General features: G+C 32.2%; 1 protein-coding gene across 1 annotated transcript in view; it reads left to right on the top strand.

The window, feature by feature from the left end:
* EPHA3 (EPH receptor A3) overlaps positions 1–17,730 on the top strand; it is a 366,552-nt gene that overhangs the window by 308,177 nt on the left and 40,645 nt on the right. The window contains exons 10-13 of the mRNA XM_067739177.1: positions 331–456; positions 6,871–7,056; positions 14,494–14,555; positions 16,440–16,649. Coding sequence (XP_067595278.1) covers positions 331–456; positions 6,871–7,056; positions 14,494–14,555; positions 16,440–16,649 — 584 coding nt within the window. The remainder of the gene's footprint in view (positions 1–330; positions 457–6,870; positions 7,057–14,493; positions 14,556–16,439; positions 16,650–17,730) is intronic.

The following is a 17,730-nucleotide window of genomic DNA, read 5'->3' as shown; positions in this document are numbered from 1 at the left end:
ACTATAATAGATATTTGGTTACCGCACTGTTTACAGAGTCACAAACGTGTGATAGTGTGATGGCATTCACCCACTGCTGCTACTGGTAGTAATTACTAGACCTATTCAATTCTGAACCATTTTTCTCTCCTCAAGAACCCCCTCCTTGAATGTCCATTTTCCTTCTAGTGTTTTTATAGAGAAAGTTCATTATGGTACCTCTTTCTGTTTCATTACGGTTTAATGTCATGGGGATTTTTTTAAAAACCAATAATGTTATCATAAATTCACACGGTAAAGGTTTTATAAATGCCTTTCTTCCTAAATGCCTTTCTTCCTTTCCTTAAACAGTAAAACTTCCAGGTCTCAGGACTTACGTTGACCCGCACACTTACGAAGACCCTACCCAAGCAGTTCATGAGTTTGCTAAGGAATTGGATGCCACCAACATATCCATTGACAAAGTTGTTGGAGCAGGTAACCACCGCAGTAATCGCACTGTCAACCTAGTATGTTAATTACAAGTCTACAGCTATGCATAAGAATGCTGCCTGGGATTGACTGCTCAGGTTCTCAGGCCAAAATATATTGCTATGAAAAAGGACATTTTCTGATTTCATGATGAAAGGCAGGCAGTAAATAAATGAAGGAGTATTTAATGGAATGTAATGATTTCAAAGGTGCCAGACCTACAGCCTCAGAGACCACGGCCAGCTTTCTATTTATTGAATTTCAGAGCGGGGAGCCGCCGCAGCTCAATCTCTCCATGGCTATGCTGATCATGTGTCAAGTCTATCTGGCTAAATGGAGATAACAGGATAAAAGTGTGTCTTACTTTAAATGAGCCCACTAAGTGAAAATTTTGATTTGTAGAGAAAAAGTAATTCTAGAATCTTCTTTGGAATTAAAAAACAAAGACAACACAAAATAAAATAAAAAATGACATATTTTATACAAATTCCATCACAACTATATTGAGAGGATAGTTTAAATAATGTGAAGTGCTCCATTTTAATACTTGCTTGTAAGGGTATATAGTTTTAAAGTATTTGTGTTGAAGCTTGTTTTCATATAGACATACTTTTGTTCTAATTATTAATTTGCTCAATCACAAATTCATTAACAAACACCTATGGAGTGTTAATAGGTGTCACAGTTGCGTATTTCTAAAATATTATAGATATTATTAATAGCAGTTGAGTATTTCCAAAAAATTATATTTATAAAATAACAGTATTTTATAAAATTACACATAAACATATGGCATTCACAGAATATGCAGTGTGCATTTTAATAAAACTACTACTCAAAAGTAAAAATAAACAATATTGTACAATAATTGTACACAGTCATCTCATTCTTCAATATTGCTCTAAAAACAAACACGAACTAGTTATGTCTATGTGGGAAATAGAGTGAAAGTATGAAAAATTAACTTTTTGAATTATGCATATCATATCAGATCACATTTTCTGCAAGTACTCTATACATGACTGATGCCTTTTTACACAAATGTGCATATAATTTTCTGTTTCTTTTTCTACGTACTAAAGAATTATTTATAACTCAAGTAGTATTTACTATTCAAGCAGGATAATCTGAGTAATTCATATATTATCTAAATAAAATGATAGTTTCATAAATCTTCTCTTCTAATTTTCTTAATGTTATATCCTCCTAAAATTCACATGTGCAGATAATATGAAAATATGAAACTAGCAATTCATAAAAGGAAACTAGAATAAGTACTTCCTTTTTCACAATCTAAGACTTAAGAATACACACATTCACTGTACATCTATGTTAATTCGGCCTAAATTAATCCAGATATATATTGATTACTCTTTCATTTGTATAGTTTTGCTTTGTCAACTACTCCATGGTGCAGAGGGGCTTTGTCATGCTGGTTTTAATGCTGTCCCACAAGAGTGCACTGTTCTCCAGCATGGAAGTTGCCGTAGCATATGCAGCAAAAGACTTTGCACACTCAACTGGAGAATGTGATGAGAGAAGGTCAACCAATGTCCAGAAGGTCAGACATATTGTGACCTTGAAATTTGGGGCCTTCTGCATTAATAAAAGCTTATATATACAGATGTTATTGACACAGCCAGGTATCTAGAACATAGTAGTGTGAGACAAAGCATACTCATTAAAAATGGTTTCTGATCAATGAGATAAAGGGAAAGACTATTTGTACTGAATCACTTAATAATCCTTGATGCTCATTAAAGATTAAAACAGATCCTCTTTTTCCTTTCTTTCTTCAAACATATTTGTAAAAAATTAGACATATGCCGCATTTTCAGAGTTTTGCAGCCAATAGTCTCATTTGCCACATTAAGGGCGATAAAACTGTGCCTATTTTGTTTGCAAATATGTATATCTTCAAGGTTGGTTATGCTTCACCTGGAAGATTTCTTTATAAAATGCACTCACAATTCTAGTCTGTCTTGATTAGCCTTTAAATGATTTGTCATTACCAAGATAGAATATGAAATCAAGGTTTTGAAGGCTATCATTTTTTAACATTTTGTTTTGTAAAATTTTAAATGTCTACAAAAATAGATGAAATTGTAAAATAGTATAATGAACCTGCATGTAACCATTTCTACAGCAACTTCAATCACAGTCCACTCATGCCCACCTTCTTTCATTTATACTCTTACCCACTTCCTATACCTTTTAAAATTAAAAAAAAATAATGTTGTCCACAAAAAATTAGTAATCATGCTAAATTGATTAGCACCTATCTTCTTTTTTTTTTAACATCTTTATTGGGGTATAATTGCTTTACAATGGTGTGTTAGTTTCTGCTTTATAACAAAGTGAATCAGTTATACATATACATATGTTCCCATATCTCTTCCCTCTTGCATCTCCCTCCCTCCCACCCTTCCTAAACACCTATCTTCTATTGTTAAAAGGCTGAATCTTTTATTAAATGACAGAACTTTCACAGTCAGTTAAATATACAGGAAGACTATTTGTGGACTAACTCTTTAGTTTTCTGTCAAAAATTTTATACAAAGAAATAGATATAACAGAAACTCTCATTTATACATTGAAAAACCAGAAGAATTATAACCATATTGCAAATTACAAAATTAAAATTGAGGCATGAATTAACTTTCTCAAGGTAGTGTAATTTTGTTAGTGAGGAATTCATAATGACCAAAATTCCTAATTTTATTCCTCAATCCAGCCATTATTTCAAGGTTTCCTGAAGGTAGAAAATATTTAATTCCTATTCTGTGCTAGACATTCACATGATTTTAATTTTATTAGACTTTTAAATAGGTATTATTATCTCCATTTCACCAGATGAGGAAACAAAAGCTGAAAATGTGAATGGTCCATGGTCACAATTGAAGCTTGTTTTCATATAGACATACTTTAATATCTAATATTAATTAGGAAGATATTAATAGATAGATATTAATTAGGAAGATATTAATTAGGAAGCCAAAATCTGAAGCTTGTACTTTTCAACTTCAAAGTTTATGCTAGACACTAATGATCACAATAGTGCCTTCTAAGATTTTTTTGAAGATGAATTGAGGTAATTCATGTATAGTGCTTAGCTGACACAACAGCATTGTTCAGTGTGTCTTTTTATTATTCTTCTCTTATTAAAACAGTGGAAGGAGAATGGGCTTTGACTAGTGCAGAGGGTCATTCCACTTAAACACAAGTGCATTATTTCCTGTTTTAAATGAAATTAGCATAAGAAATTTTATTTTGAGCAATTGTGCATTGTGTACCTTAAATCAAAATACAGTGTACCCATTCTCATAAAGCATATTTTATTTCAAAGGGCAAATAAACACTGATGCACTTAATTATTTAAAAAATCAAGTAGTATCTTCTCAAATGAACTTCTTGTAGCTGTGCTTTTATTTAGAAATGACAGGATCTAAAGTTTGTTTCTCACAGGTGCTAAGTTAATTGAACCATGTAAAATTGGCTAGATGGAAAAATCAGGCATTGTGTTTGTCCAGTTTTTGTTAATTTTTCCAACACTGTTCTTTTAAGAACAGTTATTTTAAAGAGAATTGAATTAATATGTAACATTTCTATGTCTAGTATAATGTATTTGTGACAATTTCTAGTATTTATCAGATAAAATAATCACATTTCTAAATTTTATGATTTTTTTAAATACTAGCATTACTGAAGCACCATTTTCTGAATTTTGAAGGTAGATAACATGTCCATACGTCCAGCTCTCCCACTGAGAACAAAGGAAGAAACACTAATTGGGCCACTTGAAATTCAAACTCTTCCCCTTGATCTCCCTAGTGAGGTACTTTCACAACATTCTTTCCTTTACAAATACTTGTCCAATATGACATTAAGCTTGTTATCACCGTGATCATCACAGCCATCTCTTTTTACATTAATACAGAATTTGATATTTTAAAAAGAACTTTAGTATTTATTCTTCTCCTTGATCTAACTGTTTAGAAGTAGATAGATATTTATCCTTTGTTTTTTTTTTTTTTTTTTTTGCGGTACGTGGGCCTCTCACTGTTGTGGCCTCTTTCGTTGTGGAGCACAGGCTCCGGACGCGCAGGCTCAGCGGCCATGGCTCATGGGCCCAGCCGCTCCGCGGCATGTGGGATTCTCCCGGACCGGGGCACGAACCCATGTCCCCTGCATCGGCAGATGGACTCTCAACCACTGCGCCACTAGGGAAGCCCGATATTTATCCTTCTTAAAGTAGGTTTGAACTCAGAGAAGAAAGAATGACTAACACTTAGATGGCACTTACTATGTGTCTGGCTCTCTTCTAAGTCCATTCTAAGGGCATTCTATGTACATTAATTCCTCTAACTGCACAAAAATTTTATGAAATAGACAAAATTGGTGTCCCTATGTTATAGATAAGGAGACAAAGGCACAGAGAGGTTAAAACAGTCACTCAAAATAAGTGACAGAGGCTGAATTAGACCCTAGACAATCGGCTCCAGATCCATGCTCTATCTCACAGTTCTGTACTGTCTGTCCTGTAAACTAACAAGTGACTTGCCACTTAGAATAAATGGCCATGACTTCCAAATTTAAAACACAATCCATTACACCCTATTGATCCATGATAATGGCAGAACTTTTTTTCAGAATATGAAAATTCATGATGGATGCCTCCTTGTGTTTGCCCAAACTTAATGTTTACACAAAGTGAACTGGGGTTTTGGGCAATGTTCTGATAGCCCTGCATAAAGAAAGAAACTCTTAGTCTTGTTTACAAATTTTTAACAATGATTTACTTTGCATCATAACTTCTCCTAATGCTCACACATCTATAATGGCATATTCTTCCTTTGATTTAAAAAAAGATCATTGAGTGTTCTCAAGTTCTGCCCCTAATTCTCCCCATAATCCTAAAAAACACTCTAGCTGCAGATATTACTATCATCTCTGTACTTCCTTGAGGGGAAGAAATTAGATCTGCCTTTATTACCATTATATCTCCGTGTTTTTCATAGTATCTGTAATACTGTTGCCAATTGATGAATATTTATTAAATAAATGTATGAATACCTGCTTTTGGACATTAAGCGACTTTGACAAGTTACAGTACAAGTCATTGTTTTGAAAACAGTGGCAAGACTGGATTCCTGAGCAAGGGAGGGTCAAGTCTAAGGGAGTTTAGAACTTTCTGGAGAGAAGCAAGTCATTTGTAGGGATGCAGCTGGTAAATCATTAGGACAACCTGCTGCTTTTGTGGGTTGAAGGACTTACTTGGATGAAAAATAGAGAAGTATCTCACTACTTGACACCTTCTTTCTGGCTGACCCATGGGGCATGGGCCCTGCACAAAAACTCACAGTGAAAAGGTTGGACCAAAAATGTTTTTCCATTCCATAGAGAGCCTAAAAATTGATCATGTAATTTTTCTTTTCAGAAAAACTTTCATTTGCTGTTAAAAACTATTTTTTAAAATGTTGTACAAAACCCATCTAATAATCCACACAATATTAGGATTTCTTTCTTGAATGAGGAAAAATCAATATGTGGCACTACTTTATGGCAATCACTGTGGCAGCATTAGAGACAGAGAAATGAATGTAAAGGGTCTCTGCTCTCAAGGAGCTCAAAATCAAATGAAAGCGTTATGGGTGAATCTTCTCAATAACAATGTATGTGAAGGTAGTGACCAAACTAGTTCTAGGCAATTTTATATCAATTAAATTAGACTATATAAAAGTCAGCAACTCTCCATATTAAACAAATTCTGACTGTGCATTTAAGACAACTTTTTTATTGAAGACATTGGATCTAAGAAAATATTTCTACAGTAATTCTTTAGATACTATTCAATACTGTTAGATTATTTTTCTCTTTCCAGAGCCCCAGAGAACTTTACAACTAGTATGTGAATAATACAACACACCCTACTCCATAAAATGACTTGATAGCTTATTCTTTTATTCCCATTTTCAGAGAGCTGGAATTTACAGCTAAATTGGCCCTGGTAAAAACAGAATACTGATAAACATCTGAAATTTAATCCAGTGTTTAACCCGTTATATTGGCACTGATGCTGGTTGATTATCCTGAGGAAATGGTAGCTATGAGAACAAGGAATGAAAAAATCTAATAGATATAACTTTTGACTTCCCTCTTATTCTTTCATATGTCATTATTCATAGTGTAGTACTTCAAAATACATGAGGCTTATCACAAGGTCCATTTTCCACCAGGGTGTGTATGTCCTGGGGTTTCTTATTACCATCTTCCAAAATAATTTGGAGGCCTACAAGTGTACATCTTGCAGGTCAATTATTGAATTGGAATTATTGAGAGAAAACAGTTGCTCCCTACTGATGATTTTTTTATAATATAATTTCTTATCTTTTCTTGTTTTGTTCTTCTGCATTCTAACAGGTGAATTTGGAGAGGTGTGCAGTGGTCGCTTAAAACTTCCTTCAAAAAAAGAGATTTCAGTGGCCATCAAGACCCTGAAAGTGGGCTACACAGAAAAGCAGAGGAGAGACTTCTTAGGAGAAGCAAGCATTATGGGACAGTTTGACCATCCCAATATCATTAGACTGGAGGGAGTTGTTACTAAAAGTAAGTGAAGTCATAAGACTGATTTTGTGTATGTTGAGCAGAGGTTGTGTAAACCCAAAGTCAATAATTTAAGAATTTTGGTCTTTTTTTCATGAGTACCTGTTAGTCTTAACCAAAAACAAAGCAAAACAAAACGGAAAAAAAAATCAAAAAACAAAAACAAAACCTCAGTGTTTTAGGGTTAACATGTATTTCTTTGACAAGAGACCAAAGACATTTAACTAGTATTATTTTGACAGTGCTATTGTAGACCTTAAAAAGCTTTAAAAATTTAGGATCTAAATATTGGACTATAGTAATATATGCTGATTAAACTACAGTTAAGTGAATCGTGTAGAACTTTCTGTCATGTAGAGTAGCAAGGAAAAAACAATGACTCAATTTTGACAGAAATTGCTGGGAACTCCTGGCTAGCTACCTTTTCTTTTACTGTTCACTAGTTTCATTTAAGCTTCCAAATATTTACCCCCCTGGCTTTAGGGAAATTATGAGAGTTTTGGGAGTGCTTCTGAGCTGTAAAGATTGGAATCACATTAGACCCAAACCCTTTTCTCCATTCTCTGTGGATTTCAAATAATTCTCATCTAGAGTCCCAGATGGATTCTTGACTACTCTGGGGAAGCTCTGGCTTACAGCCTGCGACAGAGATCTGAACTTATTTCCATGATGATTTCTCCATCCAGGCTCAAAAGGGATCCCATGAGACAGATATGTGATTTTTGGCTCCAGTCCCAATGAAAACCTCTTGAGAATGCTCTGGGATGTTGTTTTTCTCAAGATTTTGGGGCACAAGATGAAGAATAAGCTAAATTGGCAGTAGCAGACTTCTTAGAGTGAAAGACAGCATATGGCAGGGAATTTGGCATCCTTTAGGGGATAATTCATTGGCACCATATTTACATATTCTGTGGTTACCAACAGACATTGCACATTATATTTTTCACAATGATATTTTTCTTTAACATTACGTGGAGCACTTTCCAAATGGCACTAATACCTATTATCATTTTTGTATGAGTAAAAAGGCAATTTCTTACTCACAAGAGCATGGTATAATTGAAATATACTTTGATTTCCTTTAGAGTTTTTTAATATAATAAGTGTGGTTAAGAATTTAACAATGTAGGAGAACTTAACCATAAACTATAAGCCCATATTAAGTCTTGTTAGGAGCATATTTTTCCCTCTGTACTCCTAAAAATGAGGCTACATTAGTTGTAACACTAAAATAAGTTTTGATGAAAAATGTCTTTTTAATTTTTAAAAATGAATAATAAAAATACTATTAATATTTAATAATAAAAATTTTAATAATAAAAATACTAAGGATTGGGAAAAAGTATGAAATATTTGTTCCTTCAGGGCAAGACCATATCTATAGAGTATCCTACTTAATATCCTTAGAATTATAGAATCATGTCTCACTGGGTTTTTAATAGTCATTTAACCTTTTATTTTCCTCCATATCATTCTCACCAAGTGGTTGTCCTTCAGATCTTGAGCCCATTGGGAGAGGAAACTCACTTGTACTTATGTATCCATTCTTCTTTTAACTGTCAATTTTCAAAATTCTCAATTTTTTTTGTTCCCAGTGTTATGAGTTATTATTATACTGTTTGGTTTTGCTACCTGTTTCCTATAAGTTCATTTACTGAATGATAAGCAAAATTAAACCATAATTATTGTGGAAGATCTTCTTTAGATATAAAGATATATATATATATCTTATATATATATATAAAGAAGATCTTCTTTAGATATAAATGGAATAATCAAATATGAATTATGGTCGCCTGGCAAAGAAATCCATAAAACAACCCTGAGACCAAAATACAGGAAAAAAATGCATTAAGAAAAAAAAGGACCTTTAAAAATCACAGGTATTATACATTAAATGTCTTATTCAAGTAGGAGTCTGTAACATTCTAATGTGAATTACAGCTGCCTTATTCTTAGAGTGAAAGTTCTAAATTTCATATATCTCCTTGGTCAAATAAGCATGTAAGAGACTGCCAAATCTGACTATATAAATCCCAGTCATCTCATATAGTGCAAGCATAATAGAGTAGCAGACCTAGAATTAGATTTTGAACTCTTTTAGTGGCATATTTAAAAGCTCTAAGTCTGGCATCCTGTTACAGCTAGAGGAAATAGAAATGCCTTAGAATAAAGTTAATAAGTTGTATTTAATGTATAAACAAGGCAATTTTGTCACCAAATAAATAATTTAATCCACTCCTATCATTTTATTTGTTTCCTGAGAGTATATGACTGCTAAAACAATCTACCTGCAAAGTTCAGAAACACACACACGCACACCTAGAGATACAGAGCTTATAATTTAATGAACAAATTGTATTTAAAGAAGAAAAGAAATCATATTGGTATCTGGATTAAGAATCAGAGGGTCAGAGTTCAAATTCTGATTCAGCTCTACTGGTTTGTGAGACATCTGACAAATCAAACCACTCCCAGAGACTTGTAACTTGTAACATGGAATTAGCAGTTCTACTTTATTACTTCCAGGTCCTTGTAAGATCAAATAAGATTCCATAAGAATATGTTCTTAGGTGAAATAGAACTATGCAATCTAAATGACCACTTCTGGTTGAATTTGAGAAGATTTTACCAGTTAATCTGGGAGTGTAGAAGAAAATTCTTGAAAACAATTCCTTTTGGGCTTAAAGATAATTTTTTATTATTGCTGTTAATTATGTGCTTTGAAACACTAAGTCTATTATAATGTATCATTTTCAAGTTAGAGAAAGCCCTTTATTCAATAATTATATTTTCATTTATTTGAATTAAGCCATAAACAATTTTAATGGTGTGGTTTTGAGCTTGATGGTCTTAAACAAGAGAAGGTGAGAGAGTCTCTGATCTTCAAAGTAGCAGAAAGCTGGGGGCACAGTCCTGCTCAGAACTTGGTACTAACATGTGTTATCAATTTTAGTTGAAGTTCAAAAAAGATGGAACTTGTTTTTAGCAAATGTTTGATATTTCTGCCATCACACCATTAGTCAAAAGATGTTCAGACTCCATCCAAGAAGACTTTCCATTGGTCACTTTTCACCTAGTGCAATAGAAGGAATTATATAGGATGAGACTGATGTGCTTTTTGTTGTTATTTAGGGATGGATTATTTTCTACAAATTAAAAAATAATAATAATGCAACTTAACTGTAGCCTTGTACTGTTGAGGAAAGCATGGGCAGACCACTAAGAGGATTTCTAACACTGAAAACACTTCTGTATTGGTGTGAGTGTCCACTGCACACCAAAAGCTTAATCATTTGTTTGCATTGTCAGCACATATGATAAGGAGATATTACTGGAATAAGTTGTCATTCTTTAGTGACAATGCCAAATTATTTCTATTTCTTGTTTGCCTCTCTCTAAAGTTTTTCTTCAACACTTGTCTCAAGTCCATGTCATATTTTTTAATAGACAATACAAGGGAGAGTAGAAATATTGTTCCTGTCCTTTCCTTAAAAGTATTAATTTCATTTCAAATTAAGCATAAAGACATTTTACAATTTTAAAGTCAGCTTAATGTAAAATTTTCAATGTGTTAAGATTAATAGAGTATGGCTGATTAAGGAAGAGTTGGAGAAAGTACTTGTTAGCCTGATTTTGAAGAGAGAGACTATCCTTAGCTAGCCTGAAATAATAGACATGGTATGATCTATTCTAACTGGCACTCTGTTAGGAGCTGGATTTAGAACTACAGACAAACTAGAGTTGGTCCCTGCCCTGGTTAACTCATAGACCAGTGGATGTAATAGGGATCATTCTTAACATGAATTGTGTCCTGATTAAAATGGAATTTGGAAAAGGTTGTCCTGTATGTTTATATGATTTAATGTGAAACCTACAGAAAAATACTCTAATTCAGTTCATTACAATATTTCTATCAGTCAGTTAGTTACAGTACATGGGAATCTATAACCAAAACATTTTCTAGTTTCTAATCAAAAGTGATTCAAATCTTCTTTCCTGAGAATAGTAAGGCATATTTTGTCTATTTTCTTCAATTTTGCTTCTCCTGTTTATACTTTTTTGCTTCCACCCTGATTTGATTACATGATACTAATGATGAGTACTGGCTGCTAAGGTCAAAGATTTTGATTTTATAAATCTCACTCATGTTGGAGTGTGTATAAGTCTTAAAAACAGACAGACTTACTATGTCAGGCACAATTACTGTTAGTAGGAATTAATAGCATTTCCTTTGGAAATGAATTACATTTCAATAGTTTATAACATTTAAATCATTGATACATACATTTTATGTTTGAATGAAACTATTTTAATCTAAGACCAACATTTATTTGATAATTGCAATAAAATTTCTATATATAGCTATATATTTATCACATTATCCTGCTGTTTTTTTTTTTTTTTAAATAGACTATGTGATTAAGAAGGCGGTGAAATAGATAGTGTTGAACTTGGAATTCTTAGACATTTTGAATCACATTTGTTCTGTCAGCAAACAAAATGATTAGTAAATATCTCTGAGCCATTGGGGAAATGAACCGATTGTAAGAGACTGATGTGCTTCCTTTAACCCTTTGATTATGAAAGATCATGATTTTTTCTATACTCATAAATCAATTTACGAACAAAAGCAAAATTCCACTGCACATTTTGTTATGCTGATTTTTGGTGGAGTTTCATTTCAGCCAAACAACAATAATTTCATTGATTTTAATATATATATACTCAGATGTATTTAAGGATCTCTGAGGGCAGTGAATGATATAGGTTCTTGAAGAAGCTGATAATGTCATTTCTAAATCAAAATACACATGAAAGAATGTGCAAACTTTGATAGAAATACATTGCATCATGTGCAGATGAGCTGGTATTTTATAAATAATTTCCAACTACATTTAATACATATTAGAACTAGTTCTAACCACTATTGCGCTTTTCCTTTAACTCTGTTTATCATAATCAAAATCACAAGGAAAAGTAAGTGAAGATCCTGCTTTCCAAGGTAGAATATTTGATTCTGTTTACTTTTTGTCTGTACATTTGGGTTTGCTGAATCTTTGAACTTAATGCAAAGCACATTTTCAGACTTGCCCATCTTAACCGATGTGTTTACAAATACCTAAATTATAGAGCTAAATGCAGCCTGGTCTGATTTCTGAATGGTCATGGGGCTTTGGCTTAATTGACTGGTTTGATTTTTCAGCTACTTTTATTTCCCTTGCCAAACATTTTACCAGACATGCTAACAAGAAATGAAATGGTCATAAGGCTGAGAGCCAGAAGGAAAAGAGTGATAAGCAAAAGTCTGGGTAGTATACAAACACGGTAACTGGCCACTGTAATTGAGAGTTGACTGTGGGAAGCAATATATTTGTAACTACATTCAAGGGCTGCATTGAGTTTTGCGAGCATGTTATTCTTCTAAGAATTATATTAAGGAAGAAATATAGACACTTATAGTGATGTATGGAAAACATGCATGTGCAGGATTTCATTCATTTGATTGTTCATTCATTTCATTTCAGATTAGTTCTCTGGGATCAGTTCTTAGGTATTTGATTTGCCAGTTCAGGAGAAATAGAAGTTTCCAAGGAAATGTTGAATTTTCTCTTTTTTCCTGAATATTGTTAAATCAAAGCTTAATTAAAATTTTGAAAAAGCAAGTCTGGAGGCTCAAGGTTTTGACTAAAATGACTTTTCAGACATTATCAGATTATTTTTTGAACGTGTGGAAAATTTTATTAACATTAAGTTTAAAAAGCTTTACACCAGTGTTACACCAAGGCATGTATAATGTTTGATATATTACCCAAAATATATAACTAAATCAGTGTCTCAGTTGACAATAAATTGCTGTGTCAATTTATTTTTACATATATGAAAATCTAAGAAATTTTACAGAATTTAAATAATTTCCTCACCTCTAAATAAATAAGACATACAACTTAGTATATATTCACATATTAAGCATAGTAAACATCAATATAATCTTCACGGTACTAAGCCATAATTCACAACCAGTATGAATTAAGGAAAGGAAAGGAAAAACAAGGAGAAAGGAAAAACAAGGAAAGAAAGCTATTTTCTGGCATCAGAATGGCACACAAACCACGATGTAGAAGGAACACATGAAAAAAATCATGCTTGCTCTACAGTTAGATGTACATGGATGTTTGTTTAAAATCTATTACGTGCTCAAGGTTTTTCATGCTTAGTCAAGACTTAATGCAAGTCTTCTAGACTTGGGAGAGAAGGGAGGTTTTTTTTTTCTTTTTGTAAAATGATAGATTTATAGTTAAAACAATATCATAGCAACAATAAGGGAAGTGAATTATGCTGTGATAATATGTGTAGGCTTTGAAATTGGAGTTACATTTTACTGTAATAATTTCTGAAAGTGCTACAGTCTTCAGAGTCATTCTTTCAATTTGGAATGATGTGTAGAATTGACACCCAACAATTGCCTCAGTTATTACCTATAGTTGAAGATTTATTCTATTTGTAGATCTATGTATCAGTATACTTAGCACCTTTGTGTCTTTGTGTCTAATGCTTTTTCCTATTTTAAATGTTTCCCTCAGTGTACATTTCCAAAAGTAACAGCATAATATATTCAGGTTGCAACTTCTGGCTTTATACTTATTAGCTGTGTGATGTTAATTACCCTCTATATATTTCAGTTTTTTTCATGTAAAAAGTAGAAATGATGATAATTAATGCTAGTGTATGTAAAATAATTAAACCAGCACCTTGCACACACTAAGTACTGTACAAATACATTTAAATGCTTGTTAAAATGTTTAATGATGTTTAAGGCCCATATTTCCAAAATGGTTATTACAAGTTACTATCAAGAGCAATTTTAATTTTATTTTTCTTTTAAGCATAGCATGGATTTTATAATTTTTAATGTGTTAATTGAATACAGATTATAATTATTAGTCTTAATTGTTTTGTCTAATTCACATATAGGATCCATGAAGGTAGGGACTTTGATTTACTTGCTTCTGACTAACCAGCACAAGAGAAAACACCTAGCGTATAGCTCTGCATATATCTGTAGAGAGTGTAAATGATTGTGGAATTCATGACTCTATCTTGGGCTTGAAGAAAGCAATATCTGATTTTGTAGTTCAGCTAAAATGCAATTAGAGTGAAGAAAAGGGCATATTTTGTGTTTAAGGAAAACCATACCAAAACGCCAGTTTAGATATCATATAAGTTATAGGCCCTTTTCTGAAAACCAATCTTTCTCGATTTTTTTTTTCTATTGAAAGCTAGTTTTCTTTTTAATAGTAATTTGGCAAAATTTGGAGGGCAGAGAAAAATTCATATTTTTAATGCATTAGGTGTATCAAAATGTATTATATGTGTTCATTGCATGATATTTGTTGAACTCTACTGATGATTATACATTTATTATTTACCTATACCTAGGTAAACCAGTTATGATTGTCACAGAATACATGGAGAATGGTTCCTTGGACAGTTTCTTACGTGTAAGTAGAAGATTGTATACACATTCGCATATCTCCACCTTATCTTTATCTATCTGCACACATATATAAATGTGGAATAAATTGCTGAAAATGATAGAGACAACCTCTAATATTATGCTAAACAATTCGATAAAGTTTTAAGAAAACTGAATTTTTTGGGACTAAATAGCAAAAGGAAGACTGTAAAATTACATTTTTATCTTGTAACATCCAAATGTCAATGGTTTATATTTTTAAAATAAATTTGTGCAATTTTCTTCAGCCTTTTTATTCAGACAAGATTCACATTGGTTAAAACAAAAATTTAAAGATTCTAAAGTAAGACATAAATAACATTGATATAAGACAGAAATATTCATTTCTTTATTTAAAGCAACCTCCATCTACTGTAAGATAGAAGACCTTCTATCTCTCACATAGTACTGTCCACTCATAAACTAAGCATGTGCTATAATGCCTAAGTATTCTCAATCCAGAGATATCATTACTTATATATCATAATATATACATACATATATACATATATAACATATATTTACATATAAATTTCAGTTGTTTACATTTAGAAAATTTATGTTTTACTAATATCAACAAATGTTACATTCAAAGAAGTTCATTAGATTTACAGAGTACAAGACACTGTCAAAAAAAAAGACACTGTCAATCACCAGTCACTATAAACAAGGGATAAAAAAAACCAAACACAGACCCTATCCTCAAGGTGCTTTCAGCATTATATAGATAGGGATAGATAGATAGATAGATAGATAGATAGATAGATAAGATATATAGTATAATTCATAATCATGGAGGAAAATACTAATTTTTCTATGAATAAGAAATTATATTCTTTATTTTAATATTCATGAGCTGAATAAAGGTTTCAGTAACAATTATTTTCACAAACATTTCAAAACTAAACATTTTGCAAGTCAGGTAGTTCAAAATATTATAATAAATATTCTTTTAAAATTATAATAAATTTTCCTCTAAAATTATTGTTTAGATATTGCTAGACATTAAATTTTATTTTTTTATATATCTATGTATGTATGCATGCATCTGTCATCTACCTAGCTATCATATAAACTGTATATTTCTATTTTAATCTGAGTAGATTGGAAACGTTTCTAAATCCAGGACTATTTGAATTTATCTCCTATTACTTTCAGTTTTATGACCTGTAACTCAGGGTTGTGTAGAACAACAAATATTCAGTAAATATTTTTGACTAATTTTGAACTAATTATCTATTATGATAATTAAAGATTTAAAATCTACCATATTTGAAGCAATTAATAAAATATAGGAAAACAAGAAGAAAGAATAAGCATTCAAATCAAACCAATAAATACAAACCTAAAATAGCCACAGGATCCATTTTATTTTTTTGTTCGTGACCTTAAAGTTTCTGAGAAGGAGTTTGTCTCATCAAACGACCAGCAAAGTTCTAGTTTTGAACCTGAAGTTAAAGAATATTAGGCCGGCTTTCCTGGGGGCGCAGTGGTTGGGAGTCCGCCTGCCGATGTTTGTGCCCCGGTCCGGGAGGATCCCGCGTGCCGCGGAGCGGCTGGGCCCGTGAGCCATGGCCGCTGACCCTGCGCATCCGGAGCCTGTGCTCCGCGACGGGAGAGGCCACAGCAGTGAGAGGCCCGCGTACCGCAATTAAAAAAAAAAAAAAAAAAAAGAATATTAGGCTACTTCTTGCTACAAAGTAATGTAGCTACTATACTATTTTGTTTTACTCTTGCATCTATTTAGTCCTGGCTGGTGTACTTAAAACTAGAATGTATATACTCTACAATTAAGTATGTGAAATTTTAATCAAGACATATCTTAGGAAATAGAAACACACCTTAACTGTACATTTGAAATACTTCTCAGAAACACGATGCCCAGTTTACGGTTATCCAGCTGGTAGGGATGCTTCGAGGGATAGCATCTGGCATGAAGTATCTCTCAGACATGGGCTACGTTCACCGAGACCTTGCTGCTCGGAACATCTTGATCAACAGTAATTTGGTGTGTAAGGTTTCTGATTTTGGACTTTCACGTGTTCTAGAAGATGACCCAGAAGCTGCTTACACAACAAGAGTGAGTAACTCATTTTTTTTTCTTTTATCTTTGTTTAGCAGCTTGTATTATGTTAACTGACAAATAAATAGAAATCACATCCCAAAATGCTTTGTCAATTATATCTTCCCCCGTATGAAACTTATCCTTTAAAAGTAAAATATTGTTACTTTTTCTGGAAAAATAGATGGTCACTGTCCATAAGGTGAGTAATGATATTAATTCTGAAATTCCATATGTTGGTTCAATGATTCTCCCAAAAAAGGTAGCAAGGTTCTAACATGTTTAAAGTCTTATTGACCTATCTTTTTGTCATGGTTGAACCACTTTTAAGAAAAGATTGGATAAATTCTTAGTACCCCCATCCAACTAGGTATAATCTTAAACCATTTTAAAATTAATGCTTACATGAGTAACACGTTTACATTATAAAAATTATAAAACAAAGCAATAAAAAGGAGAAAAGTCATCCATAATTATGCCACCCACGGAACATTTGTAACTTTGTGAGTCAGTTCTTCCAGATTTTTTTCTGCATACCTCTATATACAGACATATGCATGAATAAATGATTAAAATTAGATTATCCTTAATGCAAGTTGTATACTTCATTTCTCTTCTTAGCAATATACCTCTTGAATATATTTCACTGTCAATAAATAATATTTGTTTTTACTTTTAGTTGTTTAATATATTCTATTTTCTAGTTGTATCATTTTTAAAACCGAATCCTAATTAGTGGGAAAATTATTATTATATCTATTTTTTCAAGATATTTTACAAATGTGTATGATACATCTGCATTCATAGTTGTTTGAATCTGATGATTTCCCTATAATATATTCCTAAAAGTAGATTTTCTGTGTTAAAGAGTCTGTGCCTATGTTAAAAGCACATTTCAATACACTCCTAATAAAATTAGATATTATCATTATTTTTAATATTTACTTACTAACTGTTAGGAATTTTATCTGTTAATTTGCATTCCTTTGATTCAAAATGCATTTGATTATTTCTTCTTATGTTTTTGGCAAATTTCTTTGACATATTATTATTTTAGAGAAATTATTTTATGGAAGAAATTTTTAAAAATAAAAATATG

This window comes from Pseudorca crassidens, chromosome 5 (genome assembly GCF_039906515.1).
Source record: "Pseudorca crassidens isolate mPseCra1 chromosome 5, mPseCra1.hap1, whole genome shotgun sequence".
Taxonomy (NCBI): Eukaryota; Metazoa; Chordata; class Mammalia; order Artiodactyla; family Delphinidae; genus Pseudorca; species Pseudorca crassidens.
The sequence above is the reverse complement of the archived record's forward strand: the minus strand, read 5'-3'. Positions and strand labels throughout refer to the sequence as shown.